The 20,216-nt window shown below is 42.5% G+C and overlaps 1 protein-coding gene across 1 annotated transcript; it reads right to left on the bottom strand.

Annotated features, from left to right (window-relative positions):
* LOC109837030 (probable tocopherol O-methyltransferase, chloroplastic) lies at window positions 682-18,123 on the bottom strand. Its single transcript, XM_020405110.1, has 6 exons — window positions 17,632-18,123; window positions 3,609-3,778; window positions 1,865-1,969; window positions 1,338-1,541; window positions 1,147-1,249; window positions 682-1,059 (listed from the first exon to the last, which is right to left on the bottom strand). The coding sequence occupies exons 1-6, from the start codon at window positions 17,855-17,857 to the stop codon at window positions 956-958; spliced, it is 912 nt and encodes a 303-aa protein (XP_020260699.1). The 5' UTR covers window positions 17,858-18,123; the 3' UTR covers window positions 682-955.

The following is a 20,216-nucleotide window of genomic DNA, read 5'->3' as shown; positions in this document are numbered from 1 at the left end:
GTACTTCATGGTTTGATGTATGTTTATGGTTGGTAACCGAGAATTGTGTAGTTGCCGCATCAACCATGTGGTTCGAATCAAAGAAGTAGTTAGGGAAATTGGCTCGTTTAATAAAGTTTTTATGCGGCTTTGATGTATTTTTCTGGCGGGCGATGCACAATTTTTTTTGCGCGTTATGTTTTATCATGTTCATCTGTCCAAAACCTGATAGTGGTATGGACATACTGTGAGAAAATGATTACTGTTTTGGTTGTATGACACGAAGCTCGTAGGTGATCTTGGGTTGAGATGCTGTTAGCGAAGATAAGTGACATAAATGCATGGTGGTATGGACGTGCTGTAAGAAAGTGATTACTGTTTCGGTTGTATGACACCAAGCTCATATCATAGGTGATCTTGGGAGCTCAACAATCGATTGACAACAATACGTTTAAGTTCACCCATGAATCTGTATGAAATTCTGCTGTAAGCATAGTCGCAAATTAAGAATTCAGAAATGGTTCAACCGAGGTCCGAGGTAAGAGGCTCAGATGGCTTTTAGTTGCAAGCTTCGAATCCTGCAGGGAAAATATCCAAATATTCTGAGTATTCAAGCATACGGAGGATTCAGTGACGGTATGACATCATCTACCATACGCGAGAAGTATTATCAACTAGATTTGATACCGCAGATTACTCGTCTGCAAATAGTGACTAGTTTCTTGCTAATATTAACTTGTCAAGCTCTTTAGTTCACTTCATTGAAAAGCACGCATAAGCTGCTGTCAAATTATTCATAAGCCAGGTTACAGATTCCCCGCTACATATAAAATCTTCCTCTGCAACTTTCTAAAGAGTCGAAACAACTTCACCATCTAATGCTCGCTGAAGCGTACCAAAAAATCCCTGATGAATTACAGCATTTTCATGGTTCCAACTAGTCACAGACAACTTCAAATGATGAATAATGAAGCTACTACTCTGGTTTGCGACATGTAATGATTGCAAACTTGATTAGGTTCTTGTTGTAGCCCTCAATCATCCGAGGCATCGCAAATGCTCCTCTTATGGTTTTCCATCCTAAAAAAAGAACAAATATTTAACTATGACATCCTTGTGATAACCAAAAGCTATATTATCAGCTATTATACTTAAAAAACATCTCACCACATTGCATCAAAGAAGTGAATCCTCGCCAGGTTAAAGCAGATTTGATGACCGCAGGCCAGAAAGGCGCTACATTCTCTGACCAGTCAGCTGTCATAACATCCTACGAATAACCGAAACAAGTTTCTACTCATTAGTTTTGTTTCTAGAAATATATAAATAAAAAGACAGTGCTACCCACTAAAATTTACCTGGAGATTTAAGGATTGAGCAATTTTTACATAATCAGCAGCTGAACACCAATCTGGGAGGTAGTATGCGCTACATATTTTATTTAGGAGGTTCTTCTCCTCCGGCTTCAGAGAGACTTCGTCAGGGGAGAGATCTCTGTGGCACCATGTTACTATTATTATCGTAGCCCCAGGAGCGGCAACGCGTGCCAATTCGCTAACAAACTGAAGAAACCAACAACAATCGCATTAGTCAAATGATTGCCCATCGAAATCTGTATTGGTTTAGAATACAGAAATTTGTCTTGTATATATCATGGAACAGTTTGGTATAATTGCAGATAAATATTGGTCGTTTAAGAATCACCTGATGTATTATTACCTACTTTTACGCATTAAAGGGGGGAACTCTTGACAGTATATGGCCGACAATTAAGTTTAAACTTTAAACAACAGATGCTTTAAATTGAAAATGATTGAGCATAACCTAGTATCTTATGAGTAACTTTTAATATCTTTGCTCATGCATATATCAACTATCAAATTACCTTCGTCTTATCGGGCATATGCTCGCCGCTTTCCATGGACCATATCAGATCAAATTCCCCATCTGCGAAGGGTTGGTTTAATGCATCTGCAACTTGGAAGGACACCTGAAAATGGTCTTTGTTAAATATGATAATATGCATATTCTGTATGCGCAGTCAGTTTTCCTTTTGTTGACTTCCTATAGGAATAGGTTTCCTTTTATAGAAGATTTCGTTTAGACGGCCTAATGCATATGTTATGATTTGTCTCGAATGAGAAATGATCATTGAGGAAGTAATTCTCTCACTGCAACAAGTGACAGTGGGGAGGGCTCAAAGTCCTGACTTGATGTTGTAAAGAACAGATATGCTATCCCCAAAAGGAACTGAACAAATAAATCAAGGGGCTAAATAGCACTTAAATACCTTATAGCTTCACTGACTTTGCACTTACATACCTTCACTTGTTTTTCACAGCATATGTATACCCTAAGTTGTTTAAAATTAGCATTTTCGTACCCTCAATTATGCAAAAGCGAAAATTTTCACATGAATATTCTAATATGACGCTCAAATGCCGATTGGTTCTAAGTGTCATTTGAGAACATTCGGGTGAAAATTTTCACGTTTGCATAATAGAAGGTTCTAAAGTGCTAATTTTAAACAACTTAGGCCATATTTGTTTTTTATTTCTGCGCTAGCAGATATTGTATTCCCTGGACTATAGTGTTGCGACTGTATAATCCTAGGACAATTTTAGTCCAATCCAATATTTATTTTCATATGGACTAACATTTAGACTAACTTAAAATAGTATTACTGGTGTTTGTTTATAGGAAGATTATGCCACACAGACTAATATTATAATTCAAATGGCCTTTTTGCCTTAATTCTACTAATATTGTTCCGATGCATCTATTTGCCAAAAAAAAAATGTGGGCATGGTCTTGAGCAAAAATAGACATGCTAGCTAGACTAGCAGGCTCAGGTAGTAGAAAGTATACTATACGTAGTCACTTAAATTTGAAAATATAGACTAGATGTCACTGTAATAGTAGTAATCTATAGATGGGAGTTCGAAGACAAGAACCGTGCACTGCCAAATATTTAGCTTTCACAATAATGAACATAAAATTTGAAAGAATGAACTACCTGCTGAAATATTCTAAATTTCAATGCATATGTGCTTATCTGATTATAGTTGAGAGCTGCATACCAAAATATCAATGAGTATGAATGGAATGTTTTCTAATGGTTGGATTGGGCTATCTAGGTAGGAAATATAATTCAAACTCAAATATGATTTCCTGACATTGTCAATGATGAATGCTATCTTGCGGAAAGAATATCGCAAAAACAAATAGCTACTGAAGAAATAAAAGCTGCCGAATTAGAAGCCGTAGAAAATAATTATTATTGCAGCAGAAAAAAGTCTCGCCAAAAAAAAGAATAGCGGAAAACAAAATAGGAGGAAGTTAAAAGGGGTATGCGCGGGCTATTTGTCTTAAAAAATCTTGATCCCTCTAGATAATTAGTAACTGAATTATAAATGTGGGGGCGCAGTGGGTTTAGTTTAGTCCACATTTTCCGTATTAAGTTTTCCTGAAGGTAGGTCCAGACTATTTTAAAATAGTATGCTCACTATAACAACAAACAAACATGATCTTAGGGTATATGCTGCTAAAGACAAGTGAAGGTATATAAGTGCAAAGTCAGTGAAGCTATAAGGTGTTAGCCTGAAGAAAGGGAGTTCATTTTTAGATACTTTGTCAGCTAGCCCCTCAGCAACGGCAAGTGCTTGTGCTCTTTGAGCTTGGACAGGGCTCAAAGTGATGCCACAGCAATCGGCGCCATATTTCTTTGCTAGATACCTAGAGCTTCCACCTATCCCGCATCCAACATCAACAATCTTCTTCGGTTTCTCCGAGGAATCATCTGCATCGAGAAAGCAATAAGCTTGATGGCATTAAATATTAGCGCAATTCGTTGATTCTCAGAAATTTTAGCCAGGAGAACGAAACAAATATTATATTAGTTGATCTAAGTTAACTAATAGCGCAACTGTAACTATAGGTGGAGAAAGTTCACACGTCGAACCCGGACACTATCCTTGAAGAACAATGATCTTACTGAGAAAATTCACAACTTAAACATTAATTCTTCTACATGAATTCTTTAATTCTCCTACAATTTCTAATCTACGTACTTGTTACATCAGATATGAATTCAGTTAGATATATCATGTTCACACCTTCTAGACTCTCAGTCCCTCTGAAAATTATAATGCTGGCCCCCTGTGGGAAAAGGGGGAAGATAACGAGATTAAAATAAATAAAAAACTCCCTTCAATTAGTGGAATACTAAATTCATATAAGTTCACGCTATCCAAAATCATCGAACAAAATGTAGGACAACAACAATTACAAGATGAATTGTTTACCAATAACAAAGAGGAAAAAAAGGTGGAGAGGTACACTTCAGATTGCCTACTCCTTTGCTCTTCTGTCTACACGAATGGATCTTGATTTTCTAATTGTTATGAATAAATTAAGCATGACTCGTATACAATCCAAATATATTAAATAATTTGACTTTTACAATAATGAAGATAGCTATTGAAAGATTACCGATGACAGTTAATATAAGATGGAGTATCCAATGGAGAATCCAAGAGGGCAATTTTAATGCATTTATTTAACTCTCGCGTAATGCACATACACAGAGAAATTCGAGTTTGGTCTGAAGTATCTTGAATCCTTGATCAGACCTTTGAAAAAGAATTCGTAACACTTAACTTTGTTTCAATTATGCATTCCAATGCATCCGCTTTCCCCTCGCTTCTCCCCACGACCAACTTAGTTTCCAATAACAAAAATGTGACATCCATGTTGAAAGGAAAACTTGATTATACGTAAAGGAGGTAATCTTTTAATTACCTACACCAAATAGATGAATCCATGAGCCTAATGTTTCAAGTCCAGTACTCCAACAAACCAAATTATCGCAATTGGACGTAAAGTTCTCTTGCATACCTCGATTTGGATGCTCAACTGCATGCAAAGTATATCCTTATAATATTCACTATCCTTATTTTTGTTACCGTCTACTAAACAGATGCTTGCATTTCTACATGAACAAGTCTTTATTTCTGTTAACATATTGGTATAGTTAAGGGACTTATTTGTAAGATGTATTTGTAGGGCCTATATAAGCCCATATTATCTCATCTATGGAATTAGGGTTTCATATATTTTCTACATGGTATCAGAGCCTCCACCCAAACCCTAGTCGCCGCCCCCCCTCCCCTGGCTGCGCCCCCCCTTTCGGCTGTCGCCCAACGGGTGACTCCCGAAACCCCGCGAGAACCCCCCCCCTCTAAGCACGCCCCCTCGCTGCCCGCCCCCCACGACGCCCCCGGCTCCGCACCCCCCTCACAGCCGCCCTTCAGCCCCCATGTCTCGCACGGCCCCCCAACCCGCCAAACCCTAACCCTATGATTTGTAGCTTGGATACCCTCAACATCTCAGTCATAGAACTGATGAGAGGAGCTTGTTCGATTCCCTCGATATTTCAGTACTAGAACTGATGAGAGGAAGAGTGTATATCTCACGATGTTGAGATATATCATTGTCGATTCTTGTTTCCTTTGAGAAACAAGAATTTAGTTGAAATCTTACTCTTGTTGTGCAGCAGAAGTGCTGCCGAAATTTTTCACTGCACACAACAAGAGTTAGAAGAGAAGGAGGACAGGTGCTTGATCTAGAGCCTGATCGATGGAGGAGATCATCAAGAAGTTGAACCCCGCGAAGGTCTCAACTTTGATGCAGTTGATAAAGTTGTCAGCTGGTGAGCGCGCGACAAGACCACCGACGAAGTTAGAACTTCCACCCATCAATCTGAAGCTCGATGGACTACTTACCTGAGCTGGTCACAGCGAGTAAGATACACCCTTACGGGGAGGAACCTGGAGGGATATTTAATAGGAGAGAAGACAGAGCCGGCTGAGGGCTCGGCAGGGAGAGATGAGTAGAAATCCACTCATATGTTGGTGTACATCTGGCTCCTCAACTCATTGGTCCAGTCGGTCGCCGCCACAGTGGATGGCATTGAGAAGGTGAAGGATGTCTGGGAGAAGTTGAGGAGGACCTATGATGGAGTAGGGAATAACCTGAGGGTGTTTCAGATCAAGGGAGAGATCGACGCCACAGTCCAGGGAGAAAAAACTGTACAGGAGTATGCTACAAAGTTGAAGCGCCTATGACTAGATTATGATCACTTCTCACATCGGGCGAGCTGTAAGGACCCAGAGTGTAAAGAGCGAGAGGTTTTTTTACAGGAGAGGACTATGGTGTTTCTCAAGGGGCTGACATCGGAATTTGCTCAGCGAATTGCGTTACTGCTAGCTCAGACAAAAATTCCCACACTTGAGGAGGCAGTCTCAGCCATGATCCAGGAGGAGACTCGCATTAAACTGCATGCGAGGACAGGTGGACTTCCTGTGGTGAAGTCAACACTGGCGGCCTCCAACTCTGGTAACACTGGACTCAAGGGGGTGACTCGACAATGCTACAACTGCGGTGAAGTGGGTCATCTAAGGCATGCTTGTACCAAGCCACCCAAGAAAGGAGATTCGGGTGGACGTAGACAGTTCGGAGGTCGTGGTCGTGACCGTAGGGGTCGACGAGGTGGAAGAGGAGCAGGCAACCGGGCGAATCTGATGATCGCAGAGGGAGAGGAAGCAGCTGAGGTGGTCTTTACTGATGAGGATCATGCTCTCCTGAAGATACTCAGGAGGAAACAGAGAGTAGCAGGAGATGGAGACAGGAGGAGTGGGATTGAGGAGACATCCACTTCATTCTTCGCCAGAGACAACACTGCTACTTATGCTCATCCGATCAAAGGTACTGATGACATACATGCTCTTGCTTCTATGTCTACCGATAGATCATCAGAATGGATAGTCGACTCCGATGTGTCTCGACATATAATAGATAATGCTAGTGAGTTCTCATCATATACTCACTTAGCATCAGCTGATAGTATCCAAACAGCTGATGGTACTTTTCAGCCAGTGGTTGGTAAGGGTATAGTCAATTGTACAGGTTCTGTAACTTTGTCCAATGTTTTGCATACTCCTTCCTTTCTAGTCAATCTTTTGTCCATTAGTGCTATCATACTTCAACTAAAATACATTGTTTCTTTTGACATTCCTAAGGTGATCTTCCAGGAGAAGGGGACGGGGTGGAGACTTGGGACTGGCACATGACGTAGTGAACTGTGGTACCTAGATCGTGAAGGGCTGGACTCAGCATTGGTATCTATGGTAGAGAGAGCAGGAGTAGGATCTGAGATGAGTGTTGAGAATATGTTGATGCTTCATCACCAGCGTTTGGGACACTCATCCTTTAGTGTTTTAAGTAGGTTGTATCCATCTCTATTTGAGAAAGCAAATAAGCAGAACCTTGTGTGTGATGCATGTGAGTTTAGAAAGCTTACTAGAAGTTCTTATGTAAGTTCTGATCATAGGAGTTCTCGTGCATTTGACCTGATACATTCAGATGTTTGTGGGCCTTGTTCCACAAGTTCTATGAATGGATACAAGTATTTTGTTACCTTTATTGATTGTTTCTCTCACATTACTGTTGCGCGCAGCGGAAATTTCGGCAGCACTTCGACAGCACAACAAGAGAGTCAGATCGCAATAAGAAGCGCGCAGCGGAAATTTCGGCAGCACTTCGACAGCACAACAAGAGAGTCAGATCGCAATAAGAATTCCCATCTTATCAAGGAAACAAGAATCTGAAGCGAATATCTCAACAAAGTGAGATATCGGCTCTTCCTCTCATCAGTTCTAGGACTGACATGTCGAGGGATCCTAAAAGCTATTACAAATCACACAAATAAAAGTACAACCAATTTTTACGTGGTTCGACAAATTGCCTACGTCCACGGGGCAAGGAGGGGGGAGATCTACTATTAGAAGGAGAGAATACAACTAGGGTTTACAATCACTCAATCTAAACTCTCACACAATCTCTCAAAGCTCTCACAAAACTCTCTCACAGGGATGCACAAAACCCTAAAATGGATTGCTCAAAATCCCCTAGCCGCTGCCTGCGCTTTTCTTCTGCAACCGCAAAATCAAAGTTTTTCTCCTGCTGCAATTTTCTCTCAAAGCCGCAAATCAAACAAATCAACCTCCTGCCTTTGCTCAAAACCCTAGGAGAGAACTAGGTACCTTTTATAGGCTGGTGTACTTCACGCGTTAAACAAAACCGACTCAAAACCCTAGGAGAGAACTAGGTACCTTTTATAGGCTGGTGTACTTCACGCGTTAAACAAAACCGACTCAGTTTTGTTCTCTGCTTCGTACGCGAAGATGTCACGTGGGTGGGGGCCCACGTCCGCTCATAATTCTCCACTTCGGTGAAGTTTTCCCAAAACTGAGCTGACACCAAAGCAACCAAATGTCCCACTTGTTGTGTCCAGTACGAACTCAATCCATAACAAGTCGAGAACCCGAACGAGGGTCAAAACAATCTCACCTCCCATCAAATAATCCAAAACCGCCTGCATCTGAAAGACTGCCTACGTATCCTCTTGCCCAAGGAATCAAGCCGAACGTAGTTCACCCAAATGGTCGCCAACGACCTCAACAATCACGAATGTGTAACAAGTTTCGACAATGATCAAACTTGATGCTCGGAACCACCTTAGTGAGCATATCCATCGGATTATCCTTCGTGTGGACTTTCACAATCTCCACATCGCCATCTTCAAGAACATCTCGAACGAAGTGATAACGAACGTCAATGTGCTTCGTCCGCACATGAAAAACCTGATTCTTTACCAAATAGATAGCACTCATGCTATCACAATGAATAGTGACGGACCTCTGCGATATACCAAGTTCCTCCAAAAGTCCTCGAAGCCAAATAGCCTCCTTCACAGCCTCCGTAAACACCATATACTCTGCCTCCGTCGTAGACAAAGCCACCGTCGACTATAAGATGCTTCTCCAACACACCGGCGCACGGGTCAAAGTAAATACATACCCCGTAGTAGACCGACGCTTATCCAAATCCCCGACATAATCCGAATCAACATAACCAATGCATAGTTGCTCACCTGTAGTGTCTAGCTCATAAACTAAACCAACATTGAGTGTACCTCGAATGTACCTCAAAATCCATCTCACGGCGTCCCAATGACCCACTCATGGATCGTGCATGTATCTCGATACCATGCTTACCGCCTGTGATAAATCTGGTCTCGTACATACCATCACGTACATCAAACTCCCAACCGCACTCGTATATGGAGTCTTCGACATCAACTCTCGATCTTTAACTGACTTTGGTAAAAGACCAGCTGAAAGCTTCAAATGCGCTCCCAAAGGTACACCGACTGGCTTCGTATCCATGCTAACATAGAATCGTTGTAGAACTTTCTTCAAATAAGCCACCTGTGTCAAACAAATTCTGCCATTCTTCTTGTCTCTGTCGATCTCCATTCCCAAAATGCGTTTGGCCTCACCTAAGTCCTTCATTTCAAACTCATTTGAAAGCTGAACTTTTAACTTATTTATAGCCGACCTGGAAGTAGAGGCAACCAACATGTCATCGATATAAAGTAACAAATAGATGTACGCACCTCATTTTAACTTACGAAAATATACGCAAGGATCAAACTGGCTCCGAGTGTACGAATGACCAATCATAAAACCATCGAATCGTCTATACCACTGTCGAGGAGACTGCTTCAAACCGTATAGCGATTTCTTTAATCTGCAAACAAATTTATCTTTCTCTGCAGCTCGGAATCCCAATGGCTGAGTCATATATATTTCTTCATCAAAATCACCATGAAGAAATGCCGTATTCACATCCAATTGATCTAACTCCAAACCATACTGTGCCACCAAAGCTAGCAAAATCCGAATCAAAGAATGCTTCACCACCGGAGAAAAAAACCTCATTATAGTCAATACCTTCCTCCTGTGCATAGCCCTTCGCAACCAACCTAGCTTTGAACCTTAATGGAATGCCCTCAATGCCCTCCTTCTTCGTATATACCCACTTACAACCAATTACCTTCTGTCCATTTGGAAGCTCAACAAGCTCCCATGTATCGTTCTTATGAAGAGATTTCATCTCCTCCTGTATAGCCACCTGCCACGAATCAGCCTCTGAACTCTGCTCGGTCTCTTTGAATGTAGTAGGCACCAACTCATCGATACTCTCCACCGAAAGTGCATACGCAACTGTGTCGGCATACCGTGCTGGCATCTGTATGTTTCTCCTGTCTCCGAACCGCAATCGAATCCTGAACCTGAGCCGTCGGTTCCTGATCCTGCACATTAGTACTCGTATCCTCCGTGTCACCATCGTGCTCGCCTTGCGTCACCTCAGTCGGCACTCTAATGGATATTGTACCATCTGGATAATGTAGAACTGCATCGATCTCCACCACCTGCGATATCTCTTTCGTCGGGTCGCTCTCCACCTGATGAGAGCTGGGAAGCTTCAAGATAGAAGGCTCATCAAACGTGACGTCCCTACTCAGCATAATCTTCTTATCAACTGGATCCCAAAGCTTGTATCCCTTAACACCACGTTTGAATCCTACAAATATGGTCTTTCTAGCTCGAGGTTCCAATTTATCTGTTCTCACATGATAAAATACAGGACACCCGAATACCTTGAGCTGGTCATAGTCGTGTGCTGGCTCTCCCGACCACTTCTCTATTGGGGTCTTCCCCTCAATCGTAGATGAAGACATCCTATTAATGAGATGGCTCGTATATGTAAGTGCCTCAGCCCAAAAGATCTTTTCCAAACCACTCTGCGATAATAAGCATCGGATCTTCTTCAGTAAAGACCGATTCAACCTCTCTACCACCCCAATTTGCTGCGGTATATGATTAACTGTGAAGTGTCTCTCTATGCCCTCGTCTCGACATAGCTGCTGAAAGGAATCAGAAGTATACTCACCACCGTTGTAGGATCGTAACGTCTTGATCTTTCTCCCAGTCTGCAGTTCCAATCACTTCTTCCACTCCACAAATAAATCTAGGACTTTACTCTTCTTCGTCATAGTGTACACCCAACATCACCTAGAATAGTCATCTACAAAAGTGGCAAACCAATGTCGACCACCAAGTGATGCAGTCTTGGTGGGACTCCAAACGTTTGTGTGCACGTAGTCCGGGATGCCCCTCGTCTGATGAATGATAGTCCTGAACTTCACCTTTGTCTTCTTGCCAAGAACACAGTGCTCACAGAACTCAGTCTTCCCACTCTTGGCTCCTTTCAATAACCCCTGCTTGCACAATGCCTGCAGTGATTTTTTACCTGTATGCCCCAACCTATAGTACCAAAGTCTGCTCATGTCCGCTTTTGAAATAGCCGAAGCAACCTGACCAATCTCGGTGCTTTCCTTCAGATAATACAAATTCCGATTACGGACTCCCTTCATCACCACCAATGATCCCTTAGTAACCTTTACTATAGTGTTTTCGAAAGTAACCTTGAATCCCTTCGCCTCCAAATCTCCAACTGAGATAAGATTTTTCTTCAGTTGAGGAACAAATCTCACCTCCTTTAACTCACGGACTACGCCATCGTGCATCCTAATCCGCACGGTACCTATCCCACAAACACCACAGGATTGATCATTTCCCATGATAACAACACCCCCGTCGACTTTCTCAAAAGATGCAAACCAGTCTCGTCTAGGGGTCACATGATAAGTAGCGTCGGAAAAGCATCCAATCTAATGCATCCACATAGTTCACCTCCGGAGTAATCAGTAGAGAAAAGCACGAATCATCGGAATCATCGCCTTTCGCAATATTCACCTCATTGGCCTTTGGGCCCTTTTTCTTGCCATTCTCTTTCTCCTTGCAGAATGCACATTGGTTCTTTGCTAATTGATGACGGCTTCTTGACTTTGACCTCCCTCTATTACCACCTTTCGGATATGGGCTTCTACCTCTCGTCGACAAGGCCTCGCCTGAAGTGCTAGCACGGGTAGTCTCCTTGTCCTTCCTCCTCAAATCATAATTGGTCAATGCGTTAGTCACTTCATTATAGCTGATAGAAGATCTCCCGTTCAACAAAGTGAGCACGAATGTATCATACTCCTCATCCGGTAAGGAACCCAACAAAATAATCGTCTTGTACTCATCCGATATCTTCTCATCAACATTCGCCAAGTCCGATAACAACTTAGTATAGTTGTTCACATGAGCCGCTAGCGAGGTGCCTCTGGACATCTGAAATCTGAAGAGTCTTCGCAGCAAGTGTAACTTGTTCTCAACACTCTTTGTGAGATACTTGTTATTGAGAATTTCTCACATTTTCATTGCAGACGTCATCTCAATCATATCATATTTTAGTTCCTGTTTCAAACAGGACCTGATCACCCCACAAGCATTCCTATTCATCTTCTCTCATACCATCTCATCATATTTAGGTGGTCTCTCATGGACCATGATGGTCTCTTCCAAATTCTGAGCATTAAGCGCATCCTGTACGTCGCTCATCCACAAACCAAAGTTGATTTTACCGTCATACTTCACCACACTAATCTTAGTGTTCTGAAAACCAACTTGTATTGTACTCGCCATCGTCTTGCTACTTTCACCTTCTTCTCCCATTGCAAACTAACTCCAAATTATAGAAAAAGAATAAATTTGATAGAAATTAGGAACCACCTAACTGAACCCTAGATCGGATTCTAAATAGATCTCCTATCCACACGAGTAAAGCGAAATCTTCAACGACAACTCCTAATGCTATCTCCACCGAAGCCTAGAACTCCAAGAACCAAGCTTCACACAAAATCTTCCTCCACCAAATCCAAAACACCATAGATCTAAAATCTGGGTTCTAATACCACTTGTTGCGTGCATCAAAAATTTCGACAGTATTTCGACAGCATAACAAGAGAGTCAGATCGCAATAAGAATTCCTGTCTCACCAAGGAAACAAGAATCTGAAGCGAATATCTCAACAAAGTGAGATATCGGCTCTTCCTTTCATCAGTTCTAGGACTGACCTGTTGAGGGATCCTAAAAACTATTACAAATCACATAAATAGCAGTACAATTAATTTTTACGTGGTTCGGCAAATTGTCTACGTTCACGGGGCAAGGAGGGGGGAGATCTACTATTAGAGGGAAAGAATACAACTAGGGTTTACAATCACTCAATCTAAACTCTCACACAATCTTTCAAACCTCTCACAAAACTCTCTCACAGGGATGCACAAAACCCTAAAAGGGACTGCTCAAAATCCCCTAGCCGCTGCCTGCGTTTTTATTCTGCAGCCGCAAAATCAAAGTTTTTCTCCTGCTGCAATTTTCTCTCAAAGCCGCAAATCAAACAAATCAACCTCCTGCCTTTGCTCAAAACCCTAGGAGAGAACTAGGTACCTTTTATAGGCTGGTGTACTTCACGCGTTAAACAAAACCGACTCGGTTTTGTTCTCTGCTTCGTACGCGGAGATGTCATGTGGGTGGGGGCCCACGTCCGCTCATAGTTACTTGGTTATACTTGATGAAAAATAAGAGTGAAGTATTTGGTTGCTTTCAAAACTTTCATAGGTATGCTCAGACTCAATACGGGGCTGTGGTGAAGGTATTGAGATCTGATAATGAGACAAAATATACTAACAAAGCGTTTGGGGAATACAACACCAGACTACATGTCCATACACACCAGCTCAAAATGGGGGTAGCGGAAAGGAAGAACAGACATCTTTTAGAGGTTATTAGAAGTATGATGATCTCCATGAATGTTCCAGAAATATTATGGGGACAAACAGTGTTGACTGCAACAACACTAATCAACAGAATGCCCTCGAGAGTGCTAGATTGGAAGTCTTCGTGTGAGACGTTGAAGGGAGATAATGGTGGGCTTCTTCCACTCAAGGTGTTTGGTTGTGTGTGCTTTGTGAAGGACAACAGACCATCCGTCGGGAAGCTTGCCCCTAGAGCGGTGAAATGTATCTTTGTGGAATATTCTGCTACTCAGAAGGGATATGTTTGCTGGAGCCCGGTGGAGAAAAGGTTGTTTGTGAGCATGGATATGCACTTTCGAGAACTAGAACCATATTACACCCGGAAGGTAACTTCATCCGTTGGTAACTCACCTAATACTGGAAGTATGAGGCGAGAGGAGGAGAATGTTGAGAGATCGTTGAATGTGGAGAAATCAATTTCTGTAACGATTCCTTGGGAAGGAGAATTGGTTGAGAAGGAGCAGGAGAATAGAGAAGAAGAGGAGAATGAGACAAGAGGTGTTAGGCTCACGGCTCAGGGGGAGCTACTTACCTATAGTAGGAAGGGGAAACAAATTGCGGGAACAGTACCTACGCTGCCACTGGTGCCAAGTTCCTTACCAACGCCTGCCCCGACTCCTGAGATACCTACACCACCACCAGATTCCTCTCAAGGTGATATCATTTCTCTCCTTACTCCTCCCACACCAATGTCTGTACGGAGGACTACTCGCAGTAATACGGGAAATCTTCCCGATAGATATGGTTAGGATCTTGCCCACTTTGTATCATATTCTAACATCCATCCTGCACGTGGAGCATTCATTGCATCACTGGACTCTGTTACTATACCTAACAATTGGCAGGTTGCAAAGAAGGACCCAAAATGAAAAGATGCTATGCACGAAGAGCTAGAGGCCCTTAAGAAGAACCGCACTTGGGAGTTAGTAAAACTACCAAAAGAAAAGAGAGCAGTTAGATGCAAGTGGGTCTTCACTGTGAAGCAGAATCCAGACAGACAGGTTGAGCGCTACAAAGCTCGTCTGGTGACAAAAGGATATAGTCAGACATATGGCATCGACTATGATGAGACTTTTGCACCGGTGACGAAGATGAGCACTGTTCGGACCTTGATCTCCCTGACAGTAAATGATGGATGGAAGCTACACCAATTAGATGTGAAGAATGTATTTCTTCATGGAGATCTGGTGGAAGAGCTATACATGGAAATTCCGCCAGGATTCGACACAGATCAGACAGTGGGCAATGTCCGCAGATTAAAGAAGTCTCTCTATGGGCTGAAACAGTCTCCCCGTGCTTAGTTCGATAGATTCAGGAGGGCTATGCTAGGTATGGGGTACCAGCAGATTAACGCCGATCATACCGTGTTCTTTCAACGAATTGAAGGCTACATCACTATGCTTGCAGTATATGTGAATGATATGATTATTACAGGGGATGATGAGAAGGATATTGCCCAACTCAAAGTAAAACTGGGTAAGGAATTCGAGGTGAAAGATCTTGGCTTACTTCGATACTTTCTTGGAATAGAGATAGCTCGAGGAGCGGAGGGGATTATCCTATCACAGAGAAAGTATGCAATGGATCTTCTCAAAGAGACAAGGATGTTAGGGTATAAACCTGCAACTACACCGATCGACCAGAAATTCAAGCTGGATGCTGAGGCTGGAGAACCAGTTGATCGTGACAGATACCAGAGACTGGTGGGCAGGTTGATCTATTTGAGTCACACATGTCCCGTTATCTCTTTTGCAGTGAGCGTGGTGAGTCGCTATATGCATGATCCGAGGAAGAGTCATATGGACGCAGTGTACCAGATTCTGAGGTATTTGAAGAGTGCCACCGAAAAATGGCTGATATTCAGAAAAAATAAACATATGAGCATTGAAGGTTACTGTGACTCGGATTGGGCTAGCTGTGCTGATGACAGGAGGTCCACCTCAGGATACTGTATCTTTGTAGAAGACAACTTGGTCTTGTGGAAGAGCAAGAAGCAGTCAGTGGTGGCGAGATCAACAACTGAAGCAGAGTATAGAGCTATGGCCTTGGGAGTTGTGGAGTTGTTGTGGTTGAAGAGTATGCTGATGGAGCTGAAGCTAGATTAAGGAGCAAAGATGAAACTGTGGTGTGATAACAAGTCAGCCATCAGTATCGCCAATAACCCAGTGCAGCATGATAGAACCAAACACATCGAGATCGATAGGTTCTTCATCAAAGAGAAGACACATCGAGATCGATAGGTTCTTCATCAAAGAGAAGTTGGACAGTGAACTACTGGAGTTAAGTCATGTTTCAACTAAAGACCAGACAGTAGATTGTCTGACTAAGGGACTTAGCTCAGTAGATATGATTAGATGATGTGACAAGATGGGCTTAGTGGATATCTTTCGCCCATCATGAGGAGGAGTATTGACATATTAGTATAGTTAAGAGGCCTGTAAGATATGCTTATAAGGCCTATATAAGCCCATATTATCTCATCTATGGAATTAGGGTTTCATATATTTTCTACAATTTCCTAACCGTGAACTTTAAATTAAGCATGATTCTTATTTACTATGAGTGCTGAAAGAAAAGCAAGGAAATTGTTTTTTTCTCCACTCAAATGGAGAATGATTCAAAAAAAAGGGGCAAAAAGGGCCTTAGGCCATATTAAAAAGGGAATGAAAGGAATTAAATGCAACGTACTCACAACTATGTCTAACTCAATTAACATAATTTTATTTCTATTTTATAATAAATATCTATTAAAATATAAATTATAACATATTGTAGATGAAATATCAGAGCAGAGAATTTACGTTCCAATAATTATAACTATACCCTTTTTCAAAATCATATACCCTCTATTATTAAGATAGTTGGTTCTATTATGGCTTCGACAATCCTGAGTTTAATACCAAGTTGAGTTATATATAAATAAAAAAGCCAAATTATCATATTTGTTATTTTTAGTAGGACCCTGTTTTAACTGTTTATAATGTGGTTTTTTTCTCTTTTTTTTTCCCCTTTCACTAGTGGCATTATGGCATTAATATTGAAATGCGTACAAATCTGGTTGTCGTCAAATGTCGACATTAGCACCATCATATTGTAAGTGAAACAGGGGAAAATTCATATTGTAAATATCATCATATTATATTAAAAAGGATAAGTTTTAAAACAGACCATTTTGAAAACTTTTTTTAAAAAAACGACCCCCTTTTAAAAATATTTATCATTTTCGACTCAGTTTCAATCGCTGACTGAAACTGGATCGAAAGTGGCGAAAAAACATCAAAAGCTTCACGGGATTTAAATCCCGTGAATTCTAAGACCTCATCAGCGCTAACCCAAACGCTAATGAGATCTTAAACCTCACGTGATTTAAAATTTTATAAAGTTTTTGATGTTTTCATGCCATTTTCGACCCAGTTTCAACCAGGTGGCTAAAACTAAATGGAAAATAACAAATATTTTAAAAAAATCACTTTTAAAAAATAAGTTTTTAAAAAGACCTATTTTAAAAATTTATCCTATTAAAAATAACAATAGGGTAATTTAGCTCACTGCCATCATTATCAAGACCTGACATAGTGACATGTGACTGGACCGCGTTAGACAAAAAACCCCATAAAAATAGCGAGAGGCGCTACAGGCACACTCTAAGGCACACCACCAACCACACTCCCTCTCTCTCTCTACAGTGCAGGGGGCCCCACATGTGATTTTTTTAAAAAAATCACATGTGAGGCCCCTGCACTGTAGAGAGAGAGGGAGTGTGGTTGGTGATGTGCCTTAGAATATGTCTCTATCATTTCTTAAAAATAGCAGTAACCCCGGACCCAGCGTCGCTGTCAAAACTCTTAAAAGGGGAAAAAACAAAGAAAATACAGTTCAACTTGTCGAGTGATGGGGGCATACTAAAAGCGAATTTACTGCAGTCCTGTCTTTTCCTAAAATGACAACGGTACGATAACAAGGGGCAGAATCGTAAAATCCACCTGAATTCACGCCGGCGAATCTGAGCGCCTCCTCAACCATCCGAATCTGAGCCGATCGGTGATCCGATATATCGGCAGACACGCCCTTATCGTAGTATCCATGGTGCATGTGGTCACCCCAGATATTCTCCCAGAGCCCCGATGACTCGTCGTAGAACTCGGCGATTCCCTTCTTCAGCCCATCACTCGCCGCCGTCTCCGCCGCCGCCGCCATTGCTCCTGACATTTGGTTTGCTCTGCACGTGATGGTTTGTTAGTTCGCACGAACCGGAGACTGGTCCGATGACTTGATAGACGAAAGCGGCGGAGTTGGATTCGCTTCGATGGAAGCTAGATCGCACGTGCGGAGGAGGAGAGAGCAAGGGTCGTTGTTGATGAGGCGTATTGGGAAATGATTTTTTCGGGGATGAGGAAGATTCTGGGGGCAATGTTTTTTAAAAGAATCGTCGGTCAGTTTTCTATACAAGGGTAAAATCGCAACTAACTTCTCACATGTATACCTCCAGCTGTGCAAAAGAATATTCATAGCCGCATATATATCCATTACAGTTATAAGGGTATAATTACTAAATATTTGTATCTGACATGATATAATCATGGGAAAAATGCTTCCAGCCCCCAAAACGAATGAAAACAAGCTTCCCACCCCCAAGACTTTTTCAACGGGTGTTTTGCTCCCAAAAGTAAATTTTTTGTTCTCTGAGCCCCCAAACACAAAGCCCAATGAATTTCACACAGGGAAAGACTATAATACCCATTCTCTCTCTCTCTAACCCTGCAATCCCTCTGCTCTCCCTCCTCCCTCCCCCACCTCTCCACCCGCCGCCGCCGCCCTCCTCCTGCCATCCTCACCTTCTCTGCCGATCGTCGCTCCGGCCTCCACAGCATCCGTTGACAGGATCCCAACGGGAGAAACCTCGGCGCGGTTCGCAGGAGTACAAAGAGATAGTGCCGACTCCAGGCCGAGCGAATACTCCGGCGATGCAGCGCTGTGCATAGCCGACGGGAACAAAGGCGCACCTGGTTTTATCTGTCTTCTGATTCTCTGCCGAGCTTGGCGTTTCATAGGGGAGCGTTCGGGAGCCGGGCAGGGAGGACCTGTTCAATGGCTGAAGCGTGGAGTCAGCGTGGGGAGCGACCTGTTCTCATGGGGCGATCGTCGGGGCGCGTCGCCGGAGGGACTCGCACCAAAAGCAACGATAATAGAAGAAGTAAGGACAGATTTTGATAGGTATATTTATAACCATGCCCCTCTGAAACGCTTGGCTGCTCCTGCTACTTGCGATAGTTCAAGAGCTTCTGCGGACTCGTTGCGAATTGCTCACGTCCACTGCTGAACCGCACGTAACTATTGTTACTCAGATGTCTTGCGCGAATCTCATGCGGATTGAGCCTGAATGTCTCTGTGAGTGAGCTAACCACAGATGTATGAATATCTGTTTTGTAGGTTCCTTATGTACGGGGGCTCACATAGATCAAACCTATAGGGTAGGAGCGACGTTGGGTATTGGAAGCCGTAGAGAAGTCTTTCTGATTTGATGTAGGTTGTTGGCGAAAAGAGATGAGTGTACGCGACTCCCATGTGGCGAAGATATACAGTGTTTTTGGAGATGTTGAATGTGCCAAGATGGCCCTATGGTGCGATGGTGGGGGATAGAGTGTCCCCGAGTGGGTCTTATGCAGGTCTCAGCGCAGATAATTGCCTATCGCACGATTAGGGGTAAGAAACTAGCCCAATAGGTCCAACAAAATAAACTTTTAAATAAGCGCCAAATAAAAATGGCTAATGCCTGCGTATGGTGACGGTACAAGCATATAACTGTCCCCCCCGCACATAATAGGAATGTGTTTCTGGCAGGATGACAGGATTGGTATTGTTAAGGGGTCTAAATTAGCCAAATGAGGTGTATGTTGGGTTAGTTAGTGGTGATCTTACGGCGATTGGCGATGGATTTCCGTGTGAGGTTTTCCGTGTCATGCTTCATGCTTGGGTGTCTAGGACCGTGTGTGAATATGTGAGGACTGCTTAATAGTTTTGTGATGTCTTTTCCTTACGGCCTGATGCAGGTTGGGGGTTTGTTACGAGTACGGGTTGCGATAGGCTTGGATAAGCCCTTAGAGCGTGAGGCTTGTGTTTTGGGAACTGTTGTTGTGTACGGGTCGCTGTACATCGTTGGAAAGTGGTTTGTGTTATCGGTCAATTGGTGTGAGATATTGAATCAATTCCTTGGTGTATGTTGTGTGGTAGATATTGTGTATAGGCCGTGCCATGTGTGGAGCTGTGTGGATTTGGGAGTCTAGTCCGTGAAGTTTCATACGAGATAGCGCGGATTTTTCCCACAACTGAGACGAAAACCAACTCTTATCTTAGTGGAAACATTTTAGGAAGGCGAACTCAGGACCTCAAGGTTACTTTCGAAAAACAAACATAATATGTAAAGAAATACTAAGAGAAAATACAAAAATAACGGCGCCCGCAGTGATACGGGACGTATCGCGATAAATCGGCATCTAGATCCACGTTATCATTGCTGGAGAGACAGCACCGAGACAACTCTTGGTGTCCAGGTTGCTTACGTAGGATA

Source organism: Asparagus officinalis, chromosome 4, assembly GCF_001876935.1.
Source record: "Asparagus officinalis chromosome 4, Aspof.V1, whole genome shotgun sequence".
NCBI classification, from domain to species: domain Eukaryota; kingdom Viridiplantae; phylum Streptophyta; class Magnoliopsida; order Asparagales; family Asparagaceae; genus Asparagus; species Asparagus officinalis.
The sequence above is the reverse complement of the archived record's forward strand: the minus strand, read 5'-3'. Positions and strand labels throughout refer to the sequence as shown.

Excerpts from the sequence above, each read along its gene's own strand:
- LOC109837030 (XM_020405110.1), bottom strand. The coding sequence starts at position 17,857 with ATGTCAGGAGCAATGGCGGCGGCGGCGGAGACGGCGGCGAGTGATGGG. Across the intron at positions 1,970-3,608 it reads CTGAGGGGCTAGCTGACAAA|GTGTCCTTCCAAGTTGCAGA; the intron begins GTATCTAAAAAT and ends GACCATTTTCAG. Across the intron at positions 1,542-1,864 it reads ATATGCCCGATAAGACGAAG|TTTGTTAGCGAATTGGCACG; the intron begins GTAATTTGATAG and ends TGGTTTCTTCAG.